A 17,565-nucleotide genomic window follows, 5' to 3' on the forward strand; every position below is an offset into this window, starting at 1 on the left:
ATGCGACTCCGTCCCCGACGCCAGCACTCTGCCACTGGCCCTTACCTTGGTAAGTTGCAGAAACGTTTTTTTGGGCCTTTCCAAGTACTTGAGAAAATAGGTGAGGTTGCATATCAAGTGGATCTTCCCCCCTCTGCTAAGATCCATAATGTTTTCCACATTAGCTTGCTCCGCCCTCACCAGGGTCCCCTTCCCATCCCTCCTCCACTACGTCTTCCACCTAATATTGAAGACAATCAGCCTGTACTCGTTCCAGTTGCCATTCTGGATTGGAAAAAGTCTTCTGCTGCTACCAACCCACAGCAGTTGGTTTTGGTTCAGTGGCAGGGTCTTCCCTTGGAGGAGGCCAGTTGGGAGCCTTGGTCCCACTCCCATCATTGGGCCCAATATTGAAGTGCAGCAGGGTCCAGAAGAAATACAAGAAGGACTGGGAGTTGAAGGCAGACCTCAGAGGGTTAGAAAGAAACCTTCCCATCTCAATGATTACATAACAGATTGAGCACGTGGCAGCCTTGTGCGGGACAGTTAGATCATAGGGAGCAATTGTAACAAACTTTATTCCTTTCCTTTACTCGCACGTAGCATGTATGGTGCATATATGCACAATTGATGATTGGAATGATTATGATTATGTCATTTACCAAAATTCTCTATACTGTCCTCTCTTTTCTTCTAGATATTCTTTTCCTTTTTCTGTGCAAATACCTTTCATAATGAATCAAATTTTAGCGAGGGGATCAAAATTATAATTTTTTATAAAATTGGAGAACCAAAATTAAAAAATTAAAAATTGAGGATCAAAACTATAATTTATGTATTATTGGAGACAAAAAATATAATTGAAGCTTTTCTTTATTAATAATGGTAGAATTTGCTCAATGATATTAATATAAGAAAAATATTTATTATTATAATTTTAATTATAATATAATTTATATATTTAAAAATATTTATTTATTATAAATTATAGTTATATAAAAAAATTCGTTCTGTGTAATATATATTTAAAAATATTAATTAAGAAATACAAATAAAAATGATAAAACAAAAAAAAAATTAGAAATTTAAAAAAAATCTTGAAAGCATACTTATATAGAAGAAACCTAAAATTATTTTAATTGAATAATAGTTTCTAAAATTATTATCATTTAAAAGATAACTATTTTAACCCTTTAAGAAATCACTCTATCACTATGTTTTTAAGGGGGTGGATTTGATTAAAATTTTATAAAATTATTTTAGAATAAAAAGTCTTGTAAATTTTAAAAGACTTCAAAATAAAATAATGACTTCTTATATTTTTTAAAAAGACTATGTATAAATGTAATGAATTCTTAATTTTTTTAAGGACTTTAATAATCAAAATTTTGTAATATGAATTTTAGTGGATTAATTTATATCACAAGATTTCAAAAGATTTTATGAGATTTTAAAGGACAACATGAATTTAAAAAAAACAATACAATTAATACAAAATAACATAAATGATAAGGTTTGATAAGGAAAAACAAAATCAATACAATTTTTTAATCCTTTAATAAATAACTCATTCTAGTTTCATGTCTTTTAAGTAACATTTCTTTATCTATAGCTCTCCCTAAATTGATATTTTCTCACTTATGCTATTAAATTTGAGATGTATGCTCAAATTTTCTATAGTCGAAAATGAGTAAAGTTGTCAAAATTGATTGGTATAATGAGGGTTTAGGGTTTAACCCAAAAAATAAGCAATTAACCATTTAGGAGCCAACTACTCACTGAAGGTTCTTAAATTTGATCTCTTTGAGCACCACAACTGATATTCATTTAATAAGATACGAAAATATTTCAAAAATACTTTTCCTTTCTCTAGTTTTATGCATCTCAATGGAGACATGTATCACACACCACTTGTCTAACCATGTTAATTAACACCAATAAATTATCTACACCAAAACCAACCGAAACACGCATCACAACCTCACATGTTTAAACAACTTTACTAAATTTAATCATCATCTCAACACCTTATTTTACACTATCCTAGATCAATGCATAATAAATCATAAATCATATGTCAATTAAGTCAGTATTACTCTACATATGACCTTCAACACTTAGTTAAAATTTACTAATTCATCAAACAGAGTGTGCTTGATGCCATTCTTGGTGCACTTGGCACTATTGAGACATAGAGCTTTTATATCTTGTCCATGCTTGACACCAATCCCCAAGCATTTGATGTGAATGAAACAGAGAACCCCCAAGTCTCTTATGCTTGGTGTGAAAATACTCACACCTAATCCCAATTAGGCAGAAAACCTCTACTTGTCTGACGCCCATCGTCACTCCATAAGCTCTCGACGTCAATTCAGGTAGAGATGATTCTCTCTCCTCATGTCTGGTGCCATTCAACTTAACATCTAGCATGATCATGTTAGAGACAATTCTCCCTCCTCACATCTAACATCACCAATCTTGTGTCTGACGCAAATGAAATAGAACATCGGTGATTTGAATCACATCCAACACCATGAAGATGTGCCTATTGTGATGAAAAATTCTACACTCAACAAAATCTTCATCTAGCTTAATCCACCTGAAATACAGTAGGAACCCAACATGCAATCAAATATATGAGATACATACCACTTAAACAACACCAAAAACAACCTAAAATAACAAATGCGACTATCCAAAAATTCAAACTTAACAAAGCAACCCAATAACACCATTTAAGGGCACTCCTTCACAAGTTCAATTCATAACTTCCATTAATTCCATCGAGTGAGTGACAAACTTAGATAACCACAACAACATTCAATCAACTACAAACTCAAATCACAAGAGTTCCTTCATCTTTAGTCGATCAACTAAGAAGAGGAGAAAGAGAAGAAGAGGAATCCATATGACTTTTGACTCAAGATCTTCAACTCCACAAGCTTGGATCTCCTAGCTAGTCACCTTGGATCAAATGTAGAGAAGGATTGAAAACAAGTTTTAATAGGATAAAAGAGGAAGAAGAAAGTTTGGCTCACAAAACTTCTATCTAATTTTTCTTAAAACATGAACTTATGAGACTCACATTTAAAAAAAAAATATTTATACACCCTTCATTAAGTTGAACCAACATAACTATGTGTGAAACAACCTTAAGGACAACTTAACTTCTAGGTCCCTTAACCTCCAAAGCCCTAAAACAACTATCATAATACCAAAACAATAATTTAATCATATATCAAATATAATTATATTAAGCACCTAAACATATAGTGTTACAAAAAAAAGAGAAAAAAGAATATGAGATAGGAAAGAGATAAATGAGAAAGAGAGTGAAGTAACCCCAAGCATGTAGTTCAGCGGTAGGGGCTGACCCACGCTTAAGCAAGGTCAGGAGTTCAAATCCTGCCTTGTGTATGTAGTCGCGTTAAATCTTGGGACCAGCTATCCCACCCTTTGAGGTGCCTCCAATGTAGCGAGGAGATTAGTCACTGCTATCGGCGGTGGATACTCTAGGGACGAACAAAAAAAAAGATAGAGAGCGAAGTAAGAAAGACGATAGAGATAAATAAGATTTAATAAAGGGAAAAAAAGTAAGAAACAGAAGAAAAAATGTTTGGTAAAATTATTGGTCGGAGACATGTGAGCACGGGAGGATGTTGGCATGCACCAATGCAGACCAAATCCTAACCACTGGAAGAAGATCCCCGCGCTTCACGTGGAGAGGCTGCTGAGATCAGTTCCTGTGGAACCCAAGTCCAGGCATGCAGATGGCAGCCTCTACCACTGCAGGGTCCATCGTGTCAGTTGAGTAGTTGCCATACTCAGACACCTCATCAGCCCTCAGCTCAGTCCCCAGAAACTGATTAATCGTCCTGGCATCATAGGGGACTCGCACACCCCTAACATAGCTGGTAAATGGCGCAATGCCCTCCTCCAGTCTCAGGGCATTGGCATAGAACTCCTTAACCACTGCTATGTTGGTCGGGAGTGGGTAGGATCCAAGCTTGTCCTACCGTTGCCTGTGTAACTCCGTCTGGAACTCCGGGGCCTCATTTTCTTCTAACTCAATCCGCCTCTCCAGAATAAACTTCCTGCTATTGATAGACTCAAAGTGAGTCTCATTCCGCTCGGTGAGGAAGAGGTTGGAATAGGGCCAACTCGGCTTGCGGGGAGGTTGACCCGATTTGCCAGCACAGGGGCGCTTGCTTGAGGAAGCCATCTGTAGAACATAAAACAAGAAATCCCAGGCAGATAGATGAGCATAATAAGGTAAACAGGGATGACCCGTTTAGGTAAAGCATAATGAAAGCTAACCTTAGACCAAAAGCTAAACAGACACAGAAAAAGAAAATTAAAACACAGCACACAAGGGGTTCAGGGGTGTATGGCGCCAGGCGTGAAACACGTACGCCGGGCGCAGAGAATAGAGAGAACTCTCTAGAGTAACTCGCGCCGGGCGCAAAGCAGAATTGCGCCGAGCTTACGACACATAAAAAGCTCTCTGGAGCTTGTCGCGCCGGGCGCAAAACAGAATTGTGCCGAGCGCAAGTAAACCTTTTTTTTTTTAAATTGGCCCAGAATGGGCTGTTCCAAGATCAGAACGGACCGTTCTTAAGTTCGAAACGGGCCGTTCTGGAATTGGAACAATCCGTTCCAAAGTTCGAAACGGGCTGTTCTGGAATTGGAACGGGCCGTTTCGAAGCTTTATAGTAGGCACTCGCGCTTGGCGTGACTGCACCCCAATGGGGGTTAACAGAAACCCCATGGAATCCCAAAAAGAAGAAGAAAAAATATGCAGAACCAATTATAAAAGACAAGAAAACACTGAGTGTGAACCTACTTGAGCGTGGAACTATTGTAGAGGAGAAGGTATGGCAAGCGCGACCTTGAGATGGATAATGCTGACGGTGAGTGATGAATAGAAAGGGTTGTGCTGTGAGAGGCTTGAGAGAATGGGGGAGATGAGGAGAGTTTGAGATTGTGAGAAGAAGAGGGTCCGTGAGAGGTTGAGAGTGTGTGGGAGAGGAGTTGAGAGGTTGGAGTGAAAACGTGAGAAGTGGGAGAGTGGGCGTGAGGGGTTATGGGGCATCTGAAGGGTCGCGCCGGGCGTGCAATTACCCACGCCGGGCGCGGTATCAGTAGAATCCCAAAGGTTGCCCTTATCTGGTATGGCGCCGGGCTTTGGCAGATACGCGCCTGGCATAATTAAGGCTCAGACCTTCCAGTAGTTAATGTGCCCGGCGCCCCAATAAATGCGTTGGGCCTGGTCGTTCCAGGGACTCTAATAAATGATCGGACGGGCGCAATATAAATTGCGCCCGGCGTGGGTCTTGGCAGAGACCAAATGGCCCTAGGTGCGCTGGGCGTGTCTATGTCGCGCCCGACGTGGTTAACTCTGTGAAGCCTTCACCTAGATTTGCCACTCCTCACACTCTTAACGTATTCTAATCTATATTAACCCACTCAAGCAAGATTCACACAATTAATACCTAACACAAAACACATATAATACGATACAACATACATATCACAGAACATAAACAATCACAAAACAAGTCCCATAAATAAGTATAGCATACAATTATAACACGATCATAATAAAAGCTAAAACACAAGTAACTGAAAAGCACATAAAAACACAGTTCAGATCTCTAGGTTGCCTCCCAGGAAGCGCTTGTTTAATGTCCCGAGCCTGACAAGAAGAGACCTCAAAGGTCTCTGAAAGAAAGGATACAACAGAGTCTTCCATCCTCCATGAGTGCTTTCTTTCTCTCTCTACTTTCTCCTTCTTTCTCTTTATCAATTTCTTCCTTTTTGCCACTCTTTTTGTCATTTTCAATTTTCATTTTATTTCCTTCAACCGACTCAATTCCTTCACTCCTTCTTCATAGTCTTGGCTCTCTCATTATTCTTCTCACTCTCCTTCACCACAAATTCCCTACCACTTCACGTGCATACTGCATTTTAGTGCCCCTTAGGGTTTTGCTCGGTGTTTGCTAAGAAAAAACATTTTTGTTGCTCTGCTAGCTACTTTGCTATTTGCCCCACCTATATCTCCAGATTTTTGATTGAAGCATCAGTGTTCTTTTGGTTGGACATAGATAATTGCATGAATTGTTGCAATGTGTCTTCCAACTTGGTGGTTCTCTCATATAAAGGTGGGTGTTGGTGTTGATGTGGAGGCCTGCTACTTGATGAAGCATTCATGTCCGGCTTGTTTCCACCATAGTTATTTCTCCACCCCTGATTTGAATTTTGCGGATAGGGGTGTTGAGAGAAATTTTGCCGCCCTTGATTCCCCATATAATTCATTGCTTCACCTTGAGAACTAGATGATCCAGCACAATAACCATTAGGGTGGTCACCTGATGAAGATTTTCGCAATCTCTCCACTTGGCAAGCGGACCAAGTTGCGATGTAGTATTTAAGTATCGTCCTCAGGGATTTGAGAATTTAGTAATTCTTACTCTAATGATTAATATAGAGATGTTGATATGATTGGAAGTGAGCTAATGTGAGGCAAAATTAAAACGATAATGTAAAAGTTATAAGAACAATTATATGAAACAAGGATTGGACCCTAGAGCACTTGCTAACTCCTAAATTTCCTTAAAATAAATATGATTTCATCTTCATGACTTCCACGTTCATTTAGTAATTCAACAAGATCCCTCAAAATTGAATCCTAAAGTAATTAATCTAAAACATGATTCCTCTATGTTTTATGATTAACACTTTGCATTAAGAGCAATGACTTGAACAAGGTGACTAAACAAATCAAGTCTATTCCTAGAGCAAGAGATGTTTAGGTGCAAGATTCAGTTCGGGTTTTCAAAAACGTTTTCCAACCGGATTCAAAAACCAAAAATCATACAACAGGTGATCAAGCCGATATAAGCATTAAGAGAAGAATCAAACACAAGTAATGAAAATGAAATGCATATATATATTTAAGAAGAATAAGAGTTAGTAGTTACATCTAGACCAATCCTCAAAGATTTAGCCCCTCATGGCCATTTACAAGATCAAAGGAGTGGAAGAAGAAATTACAAAGGAAGAGATGAAGAAAAGGAGTTGATCCTCGTTCCCAAGTGATCCAGCCTCCAAATCTTCGTTCCCACTCTGTTCTTTCTTCCTCCTGTGCTCCCAGCTCTTGTTTTTCTCTTTGTTTTCGTCTCTGTTCCCCCTTTTCTCTCTCCCCTGCCCTTTTATAATTGCTAGAATTAAAACAGAGTAGGCAGGAAAGAGAAGAATCCGCTCAGCGCCTTGAAACGGCTGAGCGGTTTGAAGAATTCTTCACCATGAAGTAATCTGAATGGCTGAGCCATTCAAATCCGCTGAGCGCCTGAGAGATTCTTCATTGTTAAGCAAGCACAAGGGGCTGGGCGCTTCATATCCGCTCAGCGCCTAGGAGGCAGAGAGCACTCCTTCTTCCAGGGCCAAATCCGCTCAGCGCCTTATAGTGGCTGAGCGCCTCTCTTTTGCTGCATTTGTTGAGCTCTCTGGCTTGAAGGCGCTCAGCCGTTTCAAGGCGCTCAGCCGTTTGCCTCCAGATTTCAAAACCTACAAAATAACACAAAATTTGATCAAAAGATTCATCGCTTCATGTACTAACATAAATCAAAAGTCCCTATTTGATTCTAAGTATTTATAAACCAAAATTATATCAATATGTACAAAATTTGTGCTAGATAAGTGTCTCAAATTCATATTTAATCAGATTAGTTAGACACTTATCATCACCTCCACAAAAATCACACGACATAACTTGTTTCATAGGAGGAGCATTAGATTGCATAGCTTGAAGTTGTTGAGGAAGCTTGGCCATCTGTTGATTCAAGGCTTCAATCTGTTGGGAAAGTATCTTGTTTTGAGCTAACACTACATCTTGAGTACTCAGCTCCAAAACTCCCCTCTTGTGTGAAGAGCTTCTACCATGCTGGCTCCTAAAGTCTGTGGAAGCCATGGACTCAATGATTGTGATAGCCTCTTCAGCAGTTCTAAACATGACTGACCCTCCAAAAGAAGCATCAAGTATCATCTTGGTTTGAGGTTGCAACCCATTACAGAAAGTTTGAACTTGCAGCTCCACCTCAAAACCATGATTCGGGCACCTCCTCAACAATGATTTGTACCTCTCCCATGCTTCACATAGTGGCTCATCCGCACCTTGAGCAAAAGTAGCAATAGCAGTTCTGGCCTCAGTGTTCTTGGACGGGGGAAATAACCTGGCTAAGAATTTAGTCTCCACATCCCTCCAAGTGGTCAGGCTTTGGTTTGGCTGAGAATGAAGCCAAGCCTTAGCCTTCCCATTCAAAGAAAATGGAAACAACCTCATGAACAGTGCCTCTTCATCAGCCCCTGAAACTCCAACTGAACCACACAACTCATAGAAAGTGTAGAGATGAGTATGTGGGTCTTCATGATCCAGGCCAGAAAATTGATGAGAGCTGATAAGCTGTAGGAGTGCAGGCTTCATCTCTACTAGTCTGTCATTCATTGTAGGTCTCACAATGCTAGAAAACTCCCTCGGGCTAGTGTAGGTGAAAGCATCACCTATAGTGCGCCTCCGGTTTTGATTGTCATTGTGAGCACCACCTTCACCTTCCATAGTGGACTCAGGAATGTCAGAGACAAAAACTTCAGGAATCTGAGTGGTTGGTTGACCAACTGGGTTTTCTCTAGTCCTCTTTCTCCTCCTGTTGCTGTTATTCCTCCTTGTCGTGCGTTCAATCTCAGGATCGTTCAACAATGGCTCAGAAGAAGCAGTACCTCTGGTTCGGATAGTACCTTGCATACAAGAGAAAATAAAAGACTAGAGTGCACAAGTCAACCCAAAGAATTCATTTGCTGAAATCAAAATTAACAAGAAAAGTAAAGGAACAAGTCACAAATTGCTATAAATACTAAATTGTCTTACTAATCCCCGGCAACAGCGCCAAAAACTTGTTGAGATTTCCGTTAATACCACTTTTGTTATCACTTTAAATTACTTTTGTTTTGTCAACGGTCTCAAACACGGCAAGTATACCGGCCGTTCAAGTAGTAAAATCATCGTATCCACAGGCATTAGAAGGTAACATAAGCATTTTTTGACTATTCGTGACTAAAGAATGATTCCAATTTCATAGTTTGTGAAGTGAATTCAAGGTTTTGACTACTGGAATGTTAAAACTATAAAAATATTTGGTTATGAGTGGAGAGGGGTAGAAATGGTATTATGGTTTTGTGAGATTGTGGGGTCAGATTTCACCAAACGTCAGACTAATGAATCCTTAATCTCTTGTTACATACATTGCTTAGTCAACCCATAAGTTTACTCAAACCTAATCCCTTAGAGCAAGAGCCTAGGTGCGGATATTGAATATCAATTCCTTGAGTACCCAATATCTACACCCGCATTACGGGCTAGGGTTTAAGACTACTAATGGGCCAAACTCCATTCCTAGATACATTTCCCACTAGGCATTTGTTTTAGAGCTAGTTTCAAAGGTTATTTTCCAATACCCAATGGAACCTATATCATGCAATGAGAATCAATCCAAAGCAAGCATTAAGAATAGAAACATACACAACAATGAATGAACAACATATATATATATATATATATATATATATATATATATATATATATATATATATCATTAAAACGTAAGGATTACATTATAATTCGTTGGTTACATCTAACCCCACAAAAATGGATAGAACCACTCAAAACAATGAGGGTAAATACAAAATAGAGATGAAGGGAGAAATGAAGAACCGAAGGAAATACCCACACACGAACGACTCCAAGCTCCGGGAATCCCTTCCACAGCTCCTAAAACGTGCCCAATGTGTGAATGAGGAGAAAACCCTCGAAAATGGCTTCAAATACGAACTTGGGGAGTCAGATTAGGGTTTCGCGCCCGACGCATAAGTATTTGCGCCCGGCGCAGGGCCTTCTAGTGAAGATAAGCACACTCTGCCTCAAAACACGCCCGGCGCATTTCCTTTTACGCCTGGCGCAATGTCTTCCAGAGACTTTGAGTCACTCTCTGTCTCGATCACGCCCGGCGCGGGTCATCTTGCGCCCGGCGCAGCCACTCTGCTCTGCTCCTTAGCTCCTTAGATTTCCAATCCTAAGGACCTTCAATCTTCAATTCTCTAGCTCAATACCTGCACAAAAATGAGGTGTATTAAGGTATTGTTAGCTAAATTATGGGTTAGCTATATCTGCACACAAAATGAATCAAAAAGAGAACAATTATGTTGCAATAGTGCAAAGGATGAGTGAAATTGTTCAATAAGTCTTGTCTAAAAAGAAGCATAATTGAGACTTAACAAATACCAAAACAATAATTTAATCATATATCAAATATAATTATATTAAGCACCTAAACATATAGTGTTACAAAAAAAGAGAAAAAAGAATATGAGATAGGAAAGAGATAAATGAGAAAGAGAGTGAAGTAACCCCAAATATGTGGTTCAGCGGTAGGGGACCCATGCTTAAGCACGGTCAGGAGTTCAAATCCTGCCTTGTGTATGCAGTCGCGTTAAATCTTGGGACCAGTTATCCCACCCTTTGAGGTGCCTCCAATGTAGCGAGGAGATTAGTCACTGCTATCAGCGGTGGATACTCTAGGAACGAAAAAAAAAAAGATAGAGAGCGAAGTAAGAAAGACGATAAAGATAAAAGAAGATTTAATAAAGGGAAAAAAAGTAAGAAACAGAAGAAAAAAATGTTTTGGTAAAATTATTGAATGGATGAATTAATTACATGTAAATTCTATTAAAAAAACTTCATAAAATATATTATTCAAAATAATTCATTGAAATATATACGATTTTGAATATCAATAATTTTTTTAAAATAAAAAAATCTTAATTAGATATCACCAAATTTTGGTCGAATCCCAAAAATTATATAATTGTCTTAATATAATGTCACTAGATTTTGATGTATTTTTTTAAATTATCTTAATTAAACATTACATAATTTTTTTATAATAATTTTTAAAAAAATTCATTGACCTCTTAAATTAAAATATTTTAGTTGATAGTTATATATATATATATATATATTTTATTTATTTCTCACTTTCCTAAACGATAACTATTTTAATATTCTATGACTATATCTTTTATTTATTTCTCACTTTCTTAAGCGATAACTATTTTAATATTCTATCACTATATCTTTATATTAAAATTATTTTAGTTGATAGTTTCTAAAAGAAAATTATTTTTCTATTTATTTATTATCACTTTCCGCTTTGTTTCTCATTCCTCACCAAAATATGATTAATTTTTAATATTGAAGTTAAAATTTTAAAACAAAAAAATTTAAAAAATAAACGAGTGTATATGGTTATTATTGCTTAATGGTTAAGAGTTGCGAAGAATAGCGATTTTGTTGGCGTCTCCTTGGATTCAACAGAGTGAGAGATCTTTGCGTTTCGTTTCGTTTCCGAGTCTCCAAGTCCTCTCTTCTGCACGCACTGTGCAAGACTTCATTTTTTGTGAACAAACAAACATAATTATAAACACGCAACTCAAGTACTGCTTTGTTTTCTTAAACAACAACAAAAAAGTCCCACTTCCTTTATTATTATTATTATTTTTTCCCCTAATAAGAATCTGAGAGAGTAAAGGCTCCATTTTTACCCTCCTTTCTTCTCAGAAGCGATCTCTGAACCCGACCCATTTTGTAATTCGGAAAACCCAGTGCTGATCGCTATCTGGGTGTTCCCAAGATGAAGCTTCGGAGATCCTCAATCTGTGTCCTTCTAGGGTTTATGCTGCTGCTCCTTTCGCCGCCGTCAATGGCGAAATTCGTGGTGGAGAAGAACAGCTTGACGGTGACGTCGCCGGACAACATCAAGGGCACGCACGATAGCGCGATTGGCAACTTCGGGATACCCCAATACGGAGGCAGCATGGCTGGGAACGTGGTGTACCCTAAAGACAACAAAAAGGGTTGCAAGGAGTTCGATGAGTATGGGATTTTCTTCAAATCCAAACCCGGTTCTCTTCCCACTTTCGTTTTGCTCGATCGAGGAAGTAAGATTCTCTTGCCACCTAAGTCCGATTTTAAGGTTTTAAGTTTTGTTGGTGTGATTTTAGGGTATAGTTTTGTTTCTTTGGTTGTGTAGCTCGTATTTCTTTGTTTTAGAAGAGTTTTTCTCCCTTGGTTTAATGTTTTTTGTGTTGGGAGCTAAAGTTGGTTTCTGTTGTCGGTTTAGCTGCACTGCCTTGCTTTTTTGGTTCGTGGGGTTTTACTAACATTGAATAATGTAGCCCCATTAGTTTGCTTGAATGGATTGATAGATGAAGACAGGTCTTATGTTTTATGTTAAGAATTGAATACCTATGACTTCAAATTTGTGGTTTGCTTTTGTACAAGTGGCATGTTGTAAGTATGACCGAGTCTTGATATGTTGCTTGGGTGTATTCTTAGTGTTTTTTATGTGTTGTTCCTACTTCCTTGTAGATTGCTTCTTTGCTTTGAAGGTTTGGAATGCACAGAAGGCTGGGGCTTCCGCTGTTCTTGTTGCGGATGATATTGAGGAGAAGTTGATAACCATGGACACTCCTGAAGAGGATGGATCGTCTGCAAAATACATAGAGAACATAACAATACCATCTGCTCTCATTGAAAAAAGTTTTGGTGAAAAGTTAAAGAGTGCCATAAGTAATGGGGATATGGTCAACATAAATCTTGATTGGAGAGAGGCTGTCCCCCACCCAGACGATCGTGTGGAGTATGAATTGTGGACCAACAGCAATGATGAGTGTGGAGTTAAGTGTGATATGTTGATGGAATTTGTGAAAGATTTTAAGGGTGCGGCACAGATATTGGAGAAAGGTGGTTATACTCAATTTACACCCCATTATATAACTTGGTACTGTCCTCAGGCTTTCACGTTAAGCAAACAGTGCAAGTCCCAGTGCATAAATCATGGGAGATATTGTGCACCGGATCCTGAACAAGATTTCAGCACTGGTTATGATGGGAAAGATGTAGTTATTGAAAATTTAAGACAGCTATGTGTTTACAAGGTGGCAAATGAAACCAAAAAGCCTTGGGTCTGGTGGGACTATGTCACTGATTTTCAAATTAGATGCCCAATGAAGGAGAAAAAGTACAACAAGAAATGTGCAGATGCTGTCATTGAATCACTTGGCAAGTGAATCTGTTATTGTTTATAAGTTTTCCTTTGAAGGTTGATGATGACTTCTCAAATATATGATTATTTAATATCTGCAGGACTTGATATTAAAAAGATTGAAAGGTGCATGGGAGATCCAAATGCTGATTCTGAAAATCCTGTTTTGAAAGAAGAGCAAGATGCCCAAGTACTCCTTTATAACATGAATTAGATTTTTTAGTTTATGTTATCATTTAATTGGTTGTTTCAGATTTTTATATATAGATTTTTAACCAACTGGCGTTTATAGGTTGGGAAGGGGACACGCGGTGATGTTACCATTTTGCCTACTCTAGTTGTCAATAATAGACAGTATCGAGGTTTGTACTGTATGCTTCTCTGATAGACATTGATCTGGATTTCCAATTCTTAAGTATTTGTTTATTTGTTTATTCAGGAAAATTGGAGAAAGGTGCTGTTATGAAAGCTATTTGTGCTGGTTTTGAAGAAACCACCGAACCAGCTGTTTGTTTGAGCAGTGGTAAATGTTTACTTTCTTTGGGTTGTTGGGGATCAATTTTGTTTACTTGTTAGTTTTGAACCTGATTTGTTTTGGGTCACAAACTCTTCTTGGCAGATGTGGAGACAAATGAGTGCTTAGAAAACAATGGTGGTTGTTGGCAGGATAAAACAGCTAACATCACCGCATGCAAGGTATTTACTTCGATGAAAATAACTATCTAACCAAAGAGCTATCCTGGTTCCAATTTTCTGTATACCTGATTATATATGTGAATATTTTCTTAGGATACGTTCCGTGGGAGAGTATGTGAATGCCCCTTGGTGGATGGCGTGCAGTTCAAAGGAGATGGTTATACAACCTGTGCAGGTTAAAATTTAAACTCATCTATTTTCATAAGTTTCATCTTAACTATATCTAATTCTTTGCATTTTATTTGTAATTGGAAAAAGAAGAATAGGATGAAATTAGAAGGATGCATATTTAACAGTTTGTAAACGGACCATTAATCCCAGGGACTTAATTACAAAAATTGGAAAATATTAAGGACTCAAATACAAATTTTATAGTTTAGGGACTTATTTAAAAACTAAAATGTTCAGGAACCTACTGATGTATTAAACCTATAATAAACTAAATAAAGCATAATATGTAATATAATAAGAAGAGGGTTATAATTACACCTGTGTAACTTTACCAAGTATTGCACCGCTTAATAACTTTATATTAAATGTGAATTTTGTAAATTCAACCGTTAGATTAAAAGTTCTTTACTCTTAGATCATATAAAAAAAATTCATATTAATCCAAGATGATTTGATACTTCGTTCTTATAAAACAAAATTGACATAATATATTCATTTCAAAATATACTAAAATATGAACATTTTGATTACCTTCAAGTTGTTGTTCAATTTTAATAAAATTTGATATACACATATAAAGTGATATAAACTTTCAATTTAACAGTTAGATTTACAAAATTCATAATTAATATAAAGTTATTGTGCAGTGTAATACATAATAAAAGTTATACCGGTGTAATTATAACTCTCCTCATATAATAAACTAAACAATAATAAAATTACTCAACTAGATAAAAATGTAACATAAAATATACAATAAACTATTTAAATTATAACATAATTAACTATTTATGGTCAGTCACTATCTGGGATTGACAACTTAGAGTTTGAGATATTTTACTGATTTTCATCTGTTAACTCTGCCAAGGGATGTTTACAGTCCTCTGCAAGTCATTCTGTGTTTACTATGACATATTTTAAGGACCTAATTTTATATCTTTTTTATTAGTAGGGACCTAATTGGAAACTTATTTAAAATATAAGGACTTATTTCTGAATTTTTAAACATGTGACCTAGTTTAAAATTCAATAAAATTATGGGCACCTTGTTTAAAATTCAGTAAAACCTGTAATATAGATCACAGAATAATTTTACCTTTTTTTTTTAAATGTATTCATTGTTTTATTCAACTAGTTTCTTCTGGGTTTGCAGCTAGTGGACCTGGAAGGTGCAAGATAAACAATGGAGGTTGTTGGCATGAGGCTCGGAATGGACATGCATATTCTGCTTGTTTGGTTAGTAGTTACTAAGTTTCTTGAATGTTGACAATCCACTGTGGTTTGTAAATCCATAATGGAAACTGAATTATGATAAATTGTCATTGCTTCATGAACAGGATGATGGAAGCGTTAAATGCCAGTGTCCTGCAGGCTTTAAAGGTGACGGTGTCAAGAATTGTGAAGGTGAGATATATTAATATTTTTTTTTCCTGGGTTGATCTCTTGTATACTGAAGTTATCTAGTATAGTGACATACACACAGAATATAATCCTGGATTTGTTGCCACGTATATGTTGATATTCTCGTTATTTCATAAATGTGGAGATAGTAGTAATGGGATGTGGTTTGGTATACATGTATGTGGATTATAGTTTGCAATTTCAAACCATAGTAAGAGACCCAATAGAAAAGCAACTGTTTGCATTTCCGCACGAACCAATGTTTTGAGATGAAAATCCTGTTTAAACACAAACCAGCTGAATTTTACCAACATGATGGTTTGAGGATGAAACTCAAGTCATTTTTATGAGTGTAATTAGTAGATCTTGACCATATAACAATACATAAATGATCATGATTAAAGGTTAATTAGAGTCACATAATCAATTTAAATGTCACACAACAACTTTTTAATAATGTCATATGACTTTTATGCTTTAATCTTGACAATTTATGGTATGATCTGATGGTTATGATTTAGTCCTCATTCTAGTATAATAAGAAAGTCTCCACACACACCCATACAAAAACTACTAGTTTACAACATTTTGAACTAAATCAATTGAGACCTGGGGATGGTAAAAATGTCCAGAAAAAGCTGCCTCAGACCAAGTAAAACTGGCTTTTATGTAAACTACACTTTAATAAGCCATACTTTAAACTTATTTTCACCATTAAAGTAGTGATAATTTTATTAATCCTTTGGTTATTGTTAATTGATGATGTCTTTGAATGTTTTTGTCATAACTAAAAACAAAATATCTGAACTGGTTTTGCTTCATCCTTACAGACATTAATGAATGCAAAGAGAAGAAAGCTTGTCAGTGCCCTGAATGTAGCTGCAAGAATACTTGGGGCAGCTATGACTGCACTTGTAGTGGGGATCTTCTGTATATAAGGGACCATGATACCTGCATAAGTGAGTTAAATGTTCTTTTACTTGCATGTACATTTGACTTGCTTGGTTTCATTTCATATATCTCCAACCGGGCATTCTGCAGGTAAAACTGCCACTCAGGAGGGAAGATCAGCTTGGGCTGCTTTTTGGGTTATTTTAATTGGCTTGGTTTTGGCTGGTGCTGGGGCATACCTTGTGTACAAATATAGAATAAGGGTAAGCTTTGTGACATTCTCTCAGTTTGGTGACGCTATTTATTCAATTCTAAATCTATATAGCGTTGTGGCATGCAATGAAACTCAAATATGAGAAGTTGACATTTGCAATTTACTGGTGTTTTTGCAGTCATATATGGATTCTGAAATCAGAGCCATCATGGCACAGTATATGCCATTGGACAGCCAAGCAGGAGTTGTAAATCATGCGGACGAAGAAAGAGCGTGAAAGGGAAAACTAGTCAGGCTCCTGGGTCACTGGGTGTACCTTTTTGAGCACTTGAATTTGATAGACTGTATCATATGGACAATAAAAAAAGGTTCAGAATTAGATAGTTGTCCTACGTTTTTATCGGGAATGTAGCAATTTGTATACTTATTTTAGGCCAGACTTTTTTAAGTTATTTCGTTTCACCAGATTCTAGGATTTATGTTTATGTTTATGCAGCAACATTTTCCACACTTGTGATTGTAACCTATCGTGCTTCCTAGTACAGGCTTAAGTTAACATTGTTCTTCTATTGATTGCCGGGGTCTTCTCCCCCTGCAAGACTAAACACGGCGGCATTCTATTTCGGATAATTATTACATTAAATTTCGTCTTGGGGTTTTCAAATCAACTGATGACATTATAAATATATTTTTTAACATTATATTTTCTATATTTAGAAAATGTTGTGTCTTTTTCTTTTTAATTTTGCATGTCATGGATTGATCTGAGAACATAATAAAACAAAGTATTGTCCCTTCATGTGAGAAGGCTGCATTAAATAGCATTACACTTGAGAATCGTTTTACAATTAGTGACCGGATTTACACATGAATGAACGTTACCTCTGCCTATTGGATTTTGAAATACATGGCATGAAGCCATGAACCTTATTTATGTTGTAAATAATCCATAAGAATAATCGATTTAGTCGAATTAAACAAAAATATTTTATGGTGATTTTTCAATGATTTTATTTTGAATGTTTCCCTTGTTAGATTTCAATTAATGATTACATGTGA

General features: G+C 36.8%; 2 protein-coding genes across 2 annotated transcripts; both read left to right on the plus strand.

Moving 5' to 3' along the window:
- Positions 1 to 393, plus strand: LOC145950093 (uncharacterized). The gene has a single exon (XM_083061022.1). It carries the CDS (start codon positions 1 to 3, stop codon positions 391 to 393), a length of 393 nt encoding a protein of 130 aa, XP_082917148.1.
- A 10,978-nt stretch (positions 394 to 11,371) lies between these two features.
- On the plus strand, positions 11,372 to 17,136 carry LOC109816756 (vacuolar-sorting receptor 1). The gene is made up of 12 exons (XM_020381861.3): positions 11,372 to 12,027; positions 12,458 to 13,150; positions 13,235 to 13,323; positions 13,426 to 13,495; positions 13,573 to 13,656; positions 13,753 to 13,829; positions 13,923 to 14,004; positions 15,154 to 15,236; positions 15,338 to 15,404; positions 16,232 to 16,360; positions 16,443 to 16,555; positions 16,685 to 17,136. The coding sequence occupies exons 1-12, from the start codon at positions 11,721 to 11,723 to the stop codon at positions 16,781 to 16,783; spliced, it is 1,893 nt and encodes a 630-aa protein (XP_020237450.1). The 5' UTR covers positions 11,372 to 11,720; the 3' UTR covers positions 16,784 to 17,136.
- Positions 17,137 to 17,565: the final 429 nt, after the last annotated feature.

Source organism: Cajanus cajan, chromosome 7 (genome assembly GCF_000230855.2).
Source record: "Cajanus cajan strain Asha chromosome 7, NIPB_CcT2T_4, whole genome shotgun sequence".
NCBI lineage: Eukaryota > Viridiplantae > Streptophyta > Magnoliopsida > Fabales > Fabaceae > Cajanus > Cajanus cajan.